The sequence below is a fragment of the Pleurodeles waltl genome, chromosome 4_2, assembly GCF_031143425.1.
Source record: "Pleurodeles waltl isolate 20211129_DDA chromosome 4_2, aPleWal1.hap1.20221129, whole genome shotgun sequence".
NCBI classification, from domain to species: domain Eukaryota; kingdom Metazoa; phylum Chordata; class Amphibia; order Caudata; family Salamandridae; genus Pleurodeles; species Pleurodeles waltl.
In genome coordinates, this window is record NC_090443.1 from 57266983 (window position 1) to 57282275 (window position 15293).

A 15293-nucleotide genomic window follows, 5' to 3' on the forward strand; every position below is an offset into this window, starting at 1 on the left:
GAAGTCTCTCACCTCGTGTCACGTGTACTCATGAACACAAGTGGGAGCTACACGCCTCTGCCCCAGATAAGTTTTATGTGTGGAAGCATGTGCGCTCCAATTATTTAATTAATCTTGGATATATATATATATACACATACACACACATACACACACACACACACACACACACACACACATACTCTTTCGTGTTCTTCTACTATGTCACCCTCAAATTTTTGGAGCAAATTGCCGAAGTCTTAGCACATGTCCGAACTAAGACGGTCTCCCTCTCAGCACCACTCATGTGGTATCTCGTAACATTTCCCGTTTAATCGTTTAGTTGTTTGACTTAACAACCGTTGCGTTGATAACCAACTAATCAAACTAGCATTTGCAATAGGTCTTGTGTTTGCTTGAGTTAGAGCTATCAGCGTTGTAAATTTCTAAGTGGACGTTTCTTGCCACAAATTGAGAATGAAAAGTAAAAAAGTTGACAATAGTAAAGTCAATTCAAGGCGTTATGGCCGTCATGAGCGCGAGAGTTACTGGCTCCCTGCGTGAATGTCTAGAAAGAATCGCGGATGGGATAAAAGTAAAATCGAAACTGGAGAAGGGGCCATCACACGCTGAAAAAGGAGAAAGTGTGACTTAGTGTGATAGACAACAAAAATGTTCACTTAGTGAAATCACCTGGGAGGGAACTCCGCACACAAAGGAGGGACATTTCACAAAAAGCACCAATAAAAATGAAACATTTAAGACAAGCCTAATAAAGAATGAATAGCAGTAGTGGGTGTGGTTAAAAGCCCACAGAGAGAAGGATGAAAGATTGCTAGCGTGCAAATTAAAGGCTTAACTGCACAAAGACATGGTTGCAACAATCATCAACCCCAAGGGAGCAGGTACATGCCGATGAGGACACTGAATGCCTGTGCAATCACTTTTATTGTGACCTCTACTCAGCAGACTACAATGACCTGTCGGATATGCAATCGTACCTTTCCACAGCCCAAGTCCCTGGGTCTCTCCTCAACAAGCAGTTTTGCTTGAATCCGATATCGAAGTATAAGTGAATACAGGGATAGCTCAACACCAAACCAGCAAGCCCCAGACATGGACGACTTTATGCCAGCCTTATACATGGCCTTCTGCTTCTCCAAACCGCACCACTCAAACGCCTATAAATTCCTTTGAAGACACGGGGGAAACTTACAGACACCATGTACGAGGCCACCCTAACTGTAATTCCAAAATCAGGGAAGGCTTTCCCTTTCACTGACTCTTAGCCCTATTGAACGCTGATGTGTTTTAGGTGTGGGGAGTGACCCCTTAGGCAAGGGTCGCTCCCATAGGGGGCAAATTATATTTAGGCCATTTCTGCCCCCCTTGGGGGCAGATCGGACTATTTTTATGAGGCCAATCTGCCCCCCAAGGGGGTAGAAACCACTAGACACCAGGGATGTATTTTTTTTTTTTTTTTTGGGTGAAAGTGACATAAGGGAGCAACCCCATAGGCAAGGGTCGCTCCCCTGGAGGGGCAAATTGTATTTAGGCGATTTCTGCCTGCTTTGGGGGCAGATCGGCCTATTGTTATTAGGCTGATCTGCCCCCGGGGGGGGGCAGAAACCTCTAGGCACCAGGGCAAATTTTATTTTGTGTTTTTTTTTTGTTTTTTTTTAGAGATGGGGAGCGACCCATTAGGCAAGGGTCGCTCCCCTGGGGGGCAAATTTATTTTAGGCCATTTCTGCCCCCCCCCTCCCCGGCCAGCTGAGCTAGAGGCCAAAATCCACAGGTAGGAACTGTTTTCTATGAAAAAATGTTATGAGTCCACGTTGTGTTTTGGGCCATTTCCTGTCGCGGGCGCTAAGCCTACCCACACAAGTGAGGTATCATTTTTATCGGGAGACTTGGGGGAACGCTGGGTGGAAGGAAATTTGTGGCTCCTCTCAGATTCCAGAACTTTCTGTCACCGAAATGTGAGGAAAACGTGTTTTTTTAGCCAAATTTTGAGGTTTGCAAAGGATTCTGGGTAACAGAACCTGGTCAGAGCCCCACAAGTCACCCCATCTTGGATTCCCCTAGGTCTCTAGTTTTAAAAAATGCACAGGTTTGGTAGGTTTCCCTAGGTGTCGGCTGAGCTAGAGGCCAAAATCTACAGGTAGGCACTTTGCAAAAAACACCTCTGTTTTCTTTTTAAAAAATGTGCTATGTCCACGTTGCGTTTTGGGGCATTTCCTGTCGCGGGCGCTAGGCCTACCCACACAAGTGAGGTATCATTTTTATCGGGAGACTTGGGGGGGGACATAGATTAGCAAAACAAGTGTTATTGCCCCTTGTCTTTCTCTACATTTTTTCCTTCCAAATATACGAGTGTGTAAAAAAGACATCTATTTGAGAAATGCCCTGTAATTCACATGCTAGAATGGTCACCCCGGAATTCAGAGATGTGCAAATAACCACTGCTCCTCAACACCTTATCTTGTGCCCTTTTTGGAAATACAAAGGTTTTCTTGATAGCTATTTTTCACTCTCTATATTTCAGCAAATGAATTGCTGTATACCCAGTATAGAATGAAAACGCATTGCAGGGTGCAGCTCATTTATTGGCTCTGGGTACCTAAGGTTCTTGATGAACATACAAGCCCTATATATCCCCGCAACCAGAAGAGTCCAGCAGACTTAACGGTATATTGCTTTCAAAAATCTGACATTGCAGGAAAAGGTTACAGAGTAAAACGTAGAGAAAAATTGCTGATTTTTTTCACCTCAATTTCAATATTTTGTTTTTTCTGTTATTTTCTGTAGGAAACCCTTGTAGGATCTACACAAATGACCCCTTGCTGAATACAGAATTTTGTCTACTTTTCAGAAATGTTTAGCTTTCTGGGATCCAGCATTGGTTTCACACCCATTTCTGTCACTGACTGGAAGGAGGCTGAAAGCACAAAAAAATCGTAAAAATGGGGTATGTCCCAGTAAAATGCCAAAATTGTGTTGAAAAATTGGGTTTTCTGATTCAAGTCTGCCTGTTCCTGAAAGCTAGGAAGCTGGTGAGTTTAGCACTGCAAACCCTTTGTTGATGTCATTTTCAGGGAAAAACCACAAGCCTTCTTCTGCAGACCCTTTTTTCCATTTTTTTGAAAAAAACGAAATTTTCACTGTATTTTGGCTAATTTCTTGGCCTCCTTCTGGGGAACCCACAAAGTCTGGGTACCTCTAGAATCCCTAGGATGTTGGATAAAAAGGACACAAATTTGGCGTGCGTAGCTTATGTGAACAAAAAGTTATGAGGGCCTAAGCGTGAACTGCCCCAAATAGCCAAAAAAAGGCTTGGCACCTGAGGGGGAAAAAGCCTGGAGGCGAAGGGGTTAAACTTACCACAGGCAACCCAAATATTTCTGAAAAGCTTATTCCAATTAGCCTCCTCACCCAAACATGTGGAATACCCGGAGATCAAGGTATACTCCTCCAGGGGGAAAATTGCTGAATGCAACTATGCTGATCTCCTGTGTCCACAGACTGGTAATCCTGGCAGCATGGAGGGCAGAATAAGGACCATTAAAAAGACTATCTAGCCCAAAATATTACACATGATGCAAACTACCCTTCCACGTCCCTCCATGGCTTCTGATAAACACCAACACCTTGAATCCTGAAACTCATGGCATCACTAGAACCACTGTGGCGGCCTGGGACAGTTTCTAATTCCAAGGGCCTAACCTCTATCCCCACCCCCACTTCCCGTATAATTGATAACCTTTCCTTCACTCAGGCAGTAACAGGGGACACTTACTGTGGCTAGACACCAATTGTGAGAGAGTGAGGAATTTCTAAGATTGTGAGGCGCTTTTGACATCTGATCAGATTAAAGATGGCCTGGAGAAAGAAACGTGGTGATAAATCCACAAGAGACACTGGATGATGCACACCACTATTAGACAAGACCCTGACACATCTTTTGGGGCAGTGCCACAAACTAAAGCAGTACTGGCAAGAGGAGCTATCCGATGGAAATAAAATTCACACACTTATACAGCAGTTCCCTGGCTCCACGCTTTTTGGACTATTAAATAACCAAATAAACCCACTAAATAACCAAATATACCCACTTCACTCACACAAGGGCAAGACTATCACCTTAGCTCTTTGCGCCACCAGTGAAGTCATCACTGCCAAGTGGGAAACGGACAACTCCAGACCACACGACCTGGCTACATACGTTCTGGGAACACCTTGGAATGGATAAAGAAAGTCTCCGCTGAACTGGCCAAAAAAGGAGGCTTGTTTGACAAAATATGGGGCCTATGTACAACATTTTTGTCTCAAGAATTTAAAAAAAAAAAAAAACTGTCCTAGACACTTGCAAATTGCTGGTTGTATTTGGGTGCATGTGTTTAATTAAAAAAAAAATTAAAAAAAGTATCAGTGTACAGATATGAGCTATAAAAATGAAAGTAGAATTGCCGGGGAGAACATGAGGCAGCAACGCTCTCTGAAATCTAAAAGAAAGTACTGGGCTTTCGTGGAGCAGGTAACAGGAAGTAACATGGGGCATGCTGCACCAGACTTGTTCTGTCAAGACATCAACCTATCCACTGCTTTATCACCGGCGCAGGTACCGGTCCGGTAAAGATTTGAACTTTAACCCGACTAGGTCATACCAAATTGGAGACAGTTTGCAATCGGGGCATGGACAACAAAACCCTGCTCATTTGGCCTACTTTAGCCACTGGAATACCACCAAGTAGTAAGTAAGGCATTCGAAGTGCATGTGGCAAAAAAACAAATGTTCCAACAAAAGGCATTAAACAGCCCAACTTGCATACATAACCACTATACACTAACAAATCCAACACTCCACAGATAGCTGAATTATGGTGTATCATGGAACCCAAAAAAGAAAAAAAAACACTAAATTACTTTACTAATACACTTATATTCTGCCATTCTCCTACAAAACCCTGTAAATTATGGTGTTAAAGCTTTTCTATAAGAGGAACTACTACTAATCAGAGGTACCACATTAGGCAATATTACAAGTGAGGACATCACAGGCAAGTTAGCAGCAGTCACCAGCCCTGAACGAGACGAAGCATAGCTACCAGCAGTAATATCAGTAATAGAGGCAAATGCCATCTGGCACCATGGAATTAACTTTAGCAATACGTCTCGTGAGCATGCATGGATTACTAAGAAATCATTATCTTTGACCCTATTTTGAAATACCATCCTCTTGTTCTCAAGCATCAGTTATTTGTTATAGAAAAAAAAAAATCCATTTTGAACAAGTGCTTTTAATTATGATAAACATATTTAATTCCCAGGTTATATAAACGAAATAACCGTAATATATCAGTTTTCAATCTTGATAACCAGCCATTTGTCCCAAACACCAGCCTGCCATTCCCTCACTCGGTCGTGTATTACCATCACATGCCAGGGATGGAAACCCATAATGCCAAGGATTCCACTGTGTGCAATGACGGCTACCATTATGTAACAATTTAGGCACTATAATGTTAAGGATGGCATTAAGCCAGGACCACCAGTGTGAGGGCTGAACATTAATGACCAAGACACCCACTATGCACAAGAATAGTCAATTCAGTAGCCAAACTTCCTTAATGTTTTAAACTGAAAAAAAAGAAATAAAACAAGCCTTACCTAAAGGAGATGGCATAGGAATTAGCTTCACTCCTCTCACGCACTAGGAAGGCTCCGTCTCGAGACACCCTCATTAACATGTGCTCTGTTTGTGCCCTTGTGAGATTGGCAAGGTACCACTCTTTGCTCTCATGTGCATTATATCCCAAGAACAGCCACCATTATGCTATTCCCATAATTATCCAGGGGTGGACACCGCTGTATCAGACATACTTACAATATGTCAAGGATTCTGTGAGTTTTGAAAAGCATATGCCCCGGGAGTACCACATGCTTATGATGGTCTCTGAAGCTAGGGATTACCGACAGGGATAAGCACTGTCTGCCAGGATGGCCCCCAGACCTGGTACACGTATCTGTACACACATTTTTCTACAACCAACTAGGCCTTATGTGTCTTCAGGACTAATTTTCCTTGGACTGTAGGTTAATTTCGCACTCCTCTCAAACACTCACACTATGGATTCTCTGCCCAGAACCTAAGCTGTAACTCCATAAGCACAGCACTGCTTCCAGCACATTAAGTCTGGAGAAGAACACTGCTCGAGTGTTCTGCTCCAGATACTCTCAATGATTTAATTAGCCAACTCTGCTAACTTCATGCAAGAAACACAAAAAAAATTAAAACCGGTAGAACTGACCGATAGTCTCGACGATTCACATAAAAATGCGTCCAGAGAATGCATCACAATGTCATAACACTTAGAGTTATAGGAATGTGAATATCAGTAAGCACCCTACTGCATAAAGGTTTCAATACTCAAACTCAGATTAATCTTCTGTAAAGAGACATCAGTACAGAATAGAAATGCAGAACAGATGTACTCAGAACTGCACTATGAAGATGTTATGTTACAATCAATATAATCACAACATAATTACCAGCCCTCACAGAGATTTAGACGAGATAAGAAAGCCAAGACAAGGGCCACCAACGGAGAATACAACAGACTTGTAAACTCAATGGTAAGCTGAAGATACACGCTGACTGCAACAATCAGATATGACCTACTCCATCAATCGAAACAGGCATGGTTTATATCTTTCAACAAAAAAAGCCCTAAACTGACTCTTGCAGCAACAATATTATTTTTATCCCTTCTTCAGAGCCTAAAACCTTCTAAAAACAGTCACTAACTTTTTTAACGTCTCTGCATGTTCCTGTCAGGTTGGCCGACAAATAAATGGGATCAACTTGTGGTTACTTTCTGCGACCGTATGACCTATTACAGACTTTGTGTTAGAGTCCCCCATCCCTCCAAATATATTCAGTAATTGGCGCAGTTGTTTATCATGGCTGGCCATTTCTTAGAAGGGCTGGCCACCAATGCCACAGCATTATGAGGATAGTTGCACTGCTCCATTTGTTTTCTTATCCGGTTTTTGTGACGTGGCCATCAAGAAGTCTCTTTGTGAAACTGCAGCATGCAGCTCGAGAGCTAAATATTTAATTTACTGATAGGCCAACATCTGAATTACTGCTTAACAACTTTTGCGTTTACTAAGCGCTTACTGACTGGATGAATTAGCATCTCATTAAGAGTGTTTTTCACTAACTGCTGTTGCACTTTGCTGTCATGATTACATGACAGATGCCCGGCTTTTCTGGGTCAGACATGCGAGAACAGTGGTTTTATTAAAGATGCAACAAAAGGACAGGAATGCCCAAAGGTATCTAAGCACAAAATATTGCAGAAAAAAAAAAGAAAAAAAAAAAAACACACACACACACACAAACTTGAGCTTGGTATTTCCCTTTATATAGATAAGCAACGACTCAGAAAAACAAAAAAATCAATACTTAATTAAATCAAATGATGTCTTCAGTTCTTTGCAATCGGGGTTTGGTTCTAGCCAGACAACTGACACCTGGTGGGTAGCAATATTATGGACATCTCTATGAGGACTGTGGGCAGATGTCATTAGGTGAATGGTATTGTGGATGTTTCTGCAGCCTTCAACACAGTCAACCGTGATATCTTGCTTTATATGTTGAAAGTCCAGTGGAACTGTATTAGATAGGTTCAAGTAGTTCCTGTCCAGAACATCACAACCAACTCATGGTTTCCAATTCTCTTCAGTCACAGCACAAATCATTTTTGGGTTTCACAAAAAGTGGCCATGGCACCCATTTTTTTCTCAACCATACGGATTCGGCCTCAGGACAAGCTTATTTAATCATTTGGCTTTGATTTCATGAAATACATTGTTGAACGAATATCATCCTGGAACTCAATAACCACTAGCCTCTAGCAATAAACCAGACTTGAATAACGCTTTAGATAAATGCATTAGGCCTAGAGCCCAAAATCCTGCTAAAACGAAGATACTTCTATCTGTAAATCCCTTAGTAACTTTGAGTACCTTTGGCCATCTAGATACTACCTCAAGCACTTACTGCAATTGCATAAACATTACAGAACATCCACCATCTTTCAAGATCCTCGTTTCTCCAGCTCTGAAACAACTGCATTAGTTACCGGTCACTCAACATTGAACTCAATGGATTGTGCACTGTAAGCAGAGCAGTAAGTGGTAAGAGACCATTAGCTGCAACACAAATCGATCAGGGCATGAGCTCAGCAAAGTTTTCTCTGTTCCACTGACAACCTGATCTGCATTGGCAGCATGTACTTTTAACTCCAGGCATTCCATTTACGAAATATCGCAACCGAAGTGAGCAGATATTACATGCAGTTAAACAACCGACTCTTCAATGTGCATTATCAGCACCATGAGACCACCTGGTGGTAAACAAAAGATTTACAGAGAATCATCCAGCGCAGCTTCTGAAAAAGGACCCTAAACCGACTCCTCTGACTCAGTCTTGAAGAAGGCCTAAAAGCTATCAAGTCAGCTACTTACCAAAAAATGTATATCCAGGAGAAGCCTTCAGCAAAGTCCCTGATGAGATCTTCTGCTTGAGCCTCCCACAAGGATGCTAACGTAGTCACCAGGCACGTCATTCAAAACGGATAAACACCGTGGTTTCATGTGGCAACCACCAACAATGCTCCGGAATTCTCATAGTGCAGCCTCCAAAAAGATGCTGAGGGGTTTCACACTCACATCTACCATTCAGCTAATCCTCGTGCATCAAACTGTCAATACACCTCCTCTTTAGACCACTGCCAACAGTTCATCCCATCTCCTGGCTTGACTACTGCAGAAGTGCAATGGTTGTACCCATTTTCAAGCAAGTATTGGGAAAGCCCATAGGTTTAGCTTTGGACAAGCCTGCAATTCTTCTAATGCAAACCTCTGCAGTAGGCATTAAAAGAGTAAAAGTTTTTTTTTTTTTAAAAACACATGTAAAAGAGACATGCATAATTTGGAAAAACATAAAAGTAGAAAATTACCAGATTCAAAAATACATTTTAAAAATTAAATTAAATCAAATCAGTTGCAGGCTTATAAGTCCCAATACGTAAGTAAGTGAAGTGCAATACTTTTTTCGTGGATGTATGCATGTGTGCAAAATATCACTCACAGTGAAGGCAGAGAATGGCGGAAGTGGGCTAAGCCACTGCTGAATTCTGTGGTAGGCAGAAGCTAAATGAAATGACACCTGAACAGACCAATGGATTAAGAGAGTTAGCTGAAAAAGACCATGTGTGTGTGTGTGTGGGCCAACAAGCCTGCTAAATTTGGACTGGGTCAGACCTGAAAAGCAACAATTCAACACTAATGCCCTCACAAACATTGATCAATCTCACTCAAAGAATCTCATAATGAATGCCTTCCATCGAGTCACCAACAACTGATGTACTAATGTGCAATGAGGGTCCACAAAAAACATCCTTTGAGAAATGGTCTTAAAATATCTGCATCACTAGCACTCGCCAGAACAACCTTTACTCATAATCTTCTGAAAAAATCCAGCACAAAACAAACACATTAGTGGAGCCTACCCCTTAGTACAACCAGCAAAAACGTGGGAATTTTTTCAAACCAAAGACGAGAACCATCCAAAACCACATGGAATTCAGAAAGACATTTAACACCTGGCTCTATCCAAAATGGTCATTACCACGACGTTTGGACATCTTAAAACTCAGAAGCACACCCATCAAAACTGGTCCAGATCAGCCCTAGGGTGGAAAATAGAAAGCACAACCATCAGCGTAGCTATCTCTCACTCCACTTGCTTCACTCACCCATATGAACAGTCACATATTCACTGCAGGAATATATGAGCAGCTTCTACATACTTGTACAACATCAAAACATATACTGTGTAGGCCTCACTACATTCAGACTCGCCAACCGTACACCAGCACTTATAAGTCTGAAAATGCTAATGCATTCCATATCCTTCATTGCAGGTGCATTCACACCAAGAAAAACATTTTAGGAGCACAACCAATCAAAGCATAAGTAACTTAGGCCACATGACTGATAAACATTCTTCAATAGATGCACTTTCACAGTACAGCTTGTTTGTAAATGTGCTATCACGCCTCAACAAAGCTATTAAACTATAGAAGTGTATTTAACACTCAAGAGGCATAACATTCACAGATCCCAGTCTCCACGCGTTCAAGAAGACGGTTTTGCTGAATAAAAATTGGGGGGGGGCGAATAGCAGTTATTCTGTTACTGTACAGTGCTGCCATCGGGTCCCACCAACAAACCCTGGCCAGTGTTGACACGCTATCAGCCGACAGAATGCTCTACTGTTATGAACCACTCCACGATTTTGAGCACGAGTCATGCTGTCAGACCCCGCCCATAAATGGAGAGAGTCTTGCTGTCAGGCCTCCCTCCTGAGCCCACCACCCCTGCGCTGCTTTGCATCACTCTCAATAATGGGCCTGCTTACAATTCAGGAGGTGGGGAGGGTGGCAATCGGGGGGTGCCGTGCACGAGCTTACTGACCCTCAACCCCACGCGAAGACCGCGCGCCGCCGCCCAACTGCCAATCACCTCCATGCAAAACGTGCTCTATCCAAGAACCCCTCGGAAAAGCTCCGCGAAGCTCCAAGAGGCCGACTCACAGCCCCATTTTTCTCTTGACGAGGCACTAACACCCAGGCCCCCACCACGTCCACCAGCGCTCACCTGAAGCCGCCATATTGGGAGAGTGAGAGAACTCAAGGACCCGGATGGCGCGGTCACGTGATGTATAGCGCGTGTTGCTGGAAAGGGGGAAGCACGCGTCACTGACAAACAGAAATGCGATGCGTATGACGTATTGGAGCGCAACCGGAAACTATTTCTGGTCAAATGTAAGTATTTCTTCTAGATCTATTATGTTCCTCTATGACTGAATTTGACTGTTCCAAGATGGCTACCACCTCGTATTTGAAAATGCCATTTTAGAAAAGCGTCACACCTCCTCCGCTGTAACCACTGTTGTGGCATGAAAGAAGCAATGTTCAGTGTGGTCTTTACCAACGCGTGCTTTTCCTCACTGTACTATGAGATATGTGCATGTCCCGCTATTGGAAATCTTTTCTGATGCAACCGGTTTACAAATGCAAAAAGTACCCATACCAAAATGGATGACAAACTGGCGACACAACAACTACTGTTTAAAAAGCTCAATTACATAGCTGTCAAGTTTCTCAGATCCATGCGTGGTTTACTGCTCCAGTTAATTTTTTTTTTTTTACTTCTGGGACTAATAGTTCTGTTTTATAATGGAGTAAACGACCACAAGTACTAAATTTCAAAGAAAAAGCCTGGACTGGAGCAGTACATCACTCATTGACCTGGGGAACTGGTTAGCGATGGCGGACTCTTTCCGTCCAGAAACCATGCCAGTTGATCTTTACAATAACCGGAAATAGATTTGTTTACAATTTGTGCCATCTATTGTTGCCCTTTGAATGTAATTAAAAGCGATGCATTTTCTCATGAGTCTTGAGGTCTTATCATAATGCCAACAGACCCAATTCAGGTGGGAGACTACCGATTTTTTAAAGCCAAAAATGGCTTTATTTTAGCATTCTTCTGCCTAAAATTGCCTTTGCCTGCGTGCTAGTCAACGGGAAAAATGAAATCCCTGTACAGTATCCATTTTAGGACATCCTCACTCTTCACTACTCATCCCTACTTCTCATCCCTGCTTCTCATCCATCATCCCTACTTCTCATCCATCATATATCATCCCTACTTCTCTTCCATCATCCTTACTTCTCATCCCTGCTTCTCATCCATCATCCCTACTTCTCATCCCTGCTTCTCATCCATCATCCCTACTTCTCATCCATCTTCCCTACTTCTCATCCAGCATACATCATCCCTACTTCTCATTCATCATCCATCATCCCTACTTCTCATCCATCATCCCTATTTCTCATCACTACTATTCATCCATCATCCCTACTTCTCACCCTTCATCCATACTTCTCATCCATCATATATTATCCCTAATTCTCATCCATCATCCCTACTTCTCATCCCTGCTCCTCATCCATACTTCTCTTCCATCATCCCTACTTCTCATCCCTCATCCCTGCTTCTCATCCATCAGCCCTCAGTCAAACCCACACATTTTCAGTTTTGTGAAACACACCTTCACACTGATTGGTTGGCAACAGCCAATCAAAGTAATGAGAGAGGCCTGCATCCAATTTCACTGAAAAGCAGCCTTCTCATTGCATGTGCTGGGTGAAGATGAGGAGAAGGAGTGCAACTGTGTGTTTGTTTCCAGTGAATTCAAGGCTGTACAACATTTCATTTTATTAACTAAATGTTTTTCTGTTTACACAGGCCTCTGCAGAAAGCTCTGCTGGTTTGGGAAATACAAGGAGGCCACGGCGTGGGCTGTGCCTTTGAATGTGTATTTAGGGTCACCACTCACGCACGCCCTCTCGATAACTGGCACTTGTAGCAAGGTAGCCTCTTTCTAGCCTTGTTACCCCCACTTTTGGCCTGTTTGTGAGTATGTGTCAGTGTGTTTTCACTGTCTCACTGGGTTCCTGCTATCCAGGGCCCAGTGCTCGTAGTGAAAACCCTATGTTGTCAGTGTGTTTGTTATGTGTCACTGGGATCCTGCTAGGCAGGACCCCAGTGCTCATAGTATGTGCCCTGTATGTGTTCCCTGTGTGGTGCCTAACTGTATCACTGAGGCTCTGCTAACCAGAACCTCAGTGTTTATGCTCTCTCTGCTTTCTAAATTTATCACTGCAGGCTAGTTACTAAATTTACCAATTCTCATTGGCACACTGGTACACCCATACAATTCCCTTGTATATGGTACTTAGGTACCCAGGGTATTGGGGTCCCAGGAGATCCCTATGGGCTGCAGCATTTCTTTTGCCACCCATAGGGAGCTCTGACAATTCTTACGCAGGCCTGCCACTGCAGTCTGAGTGAAATAACGTCCACGTTATTTCACTGCCATTTTTCACTGCACATAAGTAACTTATAAGTCACCTATATGTCCAACCTTCACCTGGTGAATGTTGGGTGCCAAGTTACTTAGTGTGTGTGCACCCTGGCACTAGCCAAGATGCCCCACATCGTTCAGGGCAAATTCCCCGGACTTTGTGAGTGCGGGGACACCATTACACGGTGCACCATACATAGGTCACTACCTATGTATAGCGTCACAATCATAACTCCGAACATGGCCATGTAACATGTCTAAGATCATGGAATTGTCCCCCCAATACCATTCTGGTATTGGGGGGACAATTCCATGATCCCCCGGGTCTCTAGCACAGAACCCGGGTACTGCCAAACTGCCTTTCCAGGGTTTCCACTGTAGCTGCTGCTGCTGCCTAACCCTCAGACAGGTTTCTGCCCTCCTGGGGTCCAGGCAGCCCTGGCCCAGGAAGGCAGAACAAAGGATTTCCTCTGAGAGAGGGTGTTACACCCTCTCCCTTTGGAAATAGATGTGAATGGCTGGGGAGCAGTAGCCTCCCCCAGCCTCTGGAAATGCTTTGATGGGCACAGATGGTGCCCATCTCTGCATAAGCCAGTCTACACTGGTTCAGGGATCCCCCAGCCCTGCTCTGGCGCGAAACTGGACAAAGGAAAGGGGAGTGACCACTCCCCTGACCAGTACCTCTCAGGGGAGGTGCCCAGAGTTCCTCCAGTGTGTCCCAGACCTCTGCCATCTTGGAAACCGACAGAGGTGTTAGGGGCACACTGGACTGCTCTGAGTGGCCAGTACCAGCAGGTGACGTCAGAGACCCCCTCTGATAGGCTCTTACCTCTCTTGGTACCAATCCTCCCTTCTTGGTAGCAAAACCTCCTTTTCTGGCTATTTAGGGTCTCTCCTCTGGGGAATTCTTCAGATAACGAATGCAAGAGCTCACCAGAGTTCCTCTGCATCTCCCTCTTCGACTTCGGCCAAGGATCGACCACTGACTGCTCCAGGGCGCCTGCAAAACCGCAACAAAGTACCAGCAACATTGTTGTAGCGCCTCTTCCTGCCGGCTTTCTCGACTGTTTCCTGGTGGTGCATGCTCTGGGGGTCACCTGCCTTCACCCTGCACTAGAAGCCAAGAAGAAATCCCCAGTGGATCGACTGAATCTTCCCCCTGCTAACGCAGGCACCAAAAGTCTGCATCACCGGTCCTCTGGGTCCCCTCTCATCCTGACGAGCGTGGTCCCTGGAACACAGGAACTCTATCCAAGTGACTCCCACAGTCCAGTGATCCTTCAGTCCAAGTTTGGTGGAGGTAAGTCCTTGCCTCCCCACGCTAGACTGCAAACTTGTGTACTGCGTGATTTGCAGCTGCTCCAGCTCCTGTGCACTCTTCCAGGATTTCCTTCATGCACAGCCTAGCCTGGGTCCCCAGCACTCCGTCCTACAGTGCTCAATCCTCTGAGTTGGCCTCCGGCGTCATGAGACCCTCCTTTGTGACTCTGAGCCAGCTCTGGTTCACAAATCTTTCAAGTGCCTGTTCTGGTACCTCTACGGTTGCTGCCTGCTTCTGTGGAGGTTCCCTGAGTTGCTGAGCGCCCCCTCTGTCTCCTCCTCAAAGGGGCGACATCCTGGTCCTTCCTGGTCCCCAGCAGCACTCAGAAACCTCTACCGCGACCCTTGCAGCTAGCAAGGCTTGTTTGCGGTATTTCTGCGTGGGAACACTTCTGCAACCTTCATCGCAATGTGGGACATCTTCCATCCAAAGGAGAAGTTCCTAGTCCTCTTTGTTGTTGCAGAACTCCAAGCTTCTTCCACCCTGAGGCAGCTTCCTTGCACCTTCATCCAGGGTTTTCTGGGCTCCTGCCCCCCCCGGACACTATCGTGACTCTTGGACTTGGTCCCCTTGCCTTGCAGGTCCTCAGGTCCAGGAATCCACCTTCAGTGCCTTGCTGGTGTTTGTTGTTCTTGCAGAATCCAACTTTCACGACTATTGTGCTCTTTTGGTGTAGTAGGTGTACTTTACTCATACTTTTCAGGGTCTTGGGGTGGGGTATCTTGGACACGCTGACTGTTTTCTTACAGTCCAAGCGACCCTCTACAAGCTCCCATAGGTCTGGGGTCCATTCGTGATTCGCATTCCACTTTTGGAGTATATGGTTTGTGTTGCCCCTAGACCTATGTCTGCCTATTGCAACCTATTGTAATTCTACACGGTTTGCATTACTTTTCTGACTCTTACTTACCTGTTTTGGGTTTGTGTTCATATAACTTGTGTATATTACTTACCTTCTTACTGAGGGTACTCACTGAGATACTTGTGGC

At 44.3% G+C, this 15293-nt stretch overlaps 1 protein-coding gene across 6 annotated transcripts in view; it reads right to left on the reverse strand.

The window, feature by feature from the left end:
• Positions 1-10867, reverse strand: part of EIF4B (eukaryotic translation initiation factor 4B) — a 520800-nt gene extending 509933 nt beyond the window's left edge. For 3 of the 6 annotated variants that reach the window (XM_069230640.1, XM_069230642.1, XM_069230639.1), the window contains exon 1: positions 9678-9708. In XM_069230640.1, coding sequence (XP_069086741.1) covers positions 9678-9693 — 16 coding nt within the window. In that variant the 5' untranslated portion in view covers positions 9694-9708. Of the gene's footprint in view, positions 1-9677; positions 9709-10708 lie in introns of those variants that run through there. The other 3 variants (XM_069230641.1, XM_069230644.1, XM_069230643.1) reach the window with 3 other exon arrangements.
• Positions 10868-15293: the final 4426 nt, after the last annotated feature.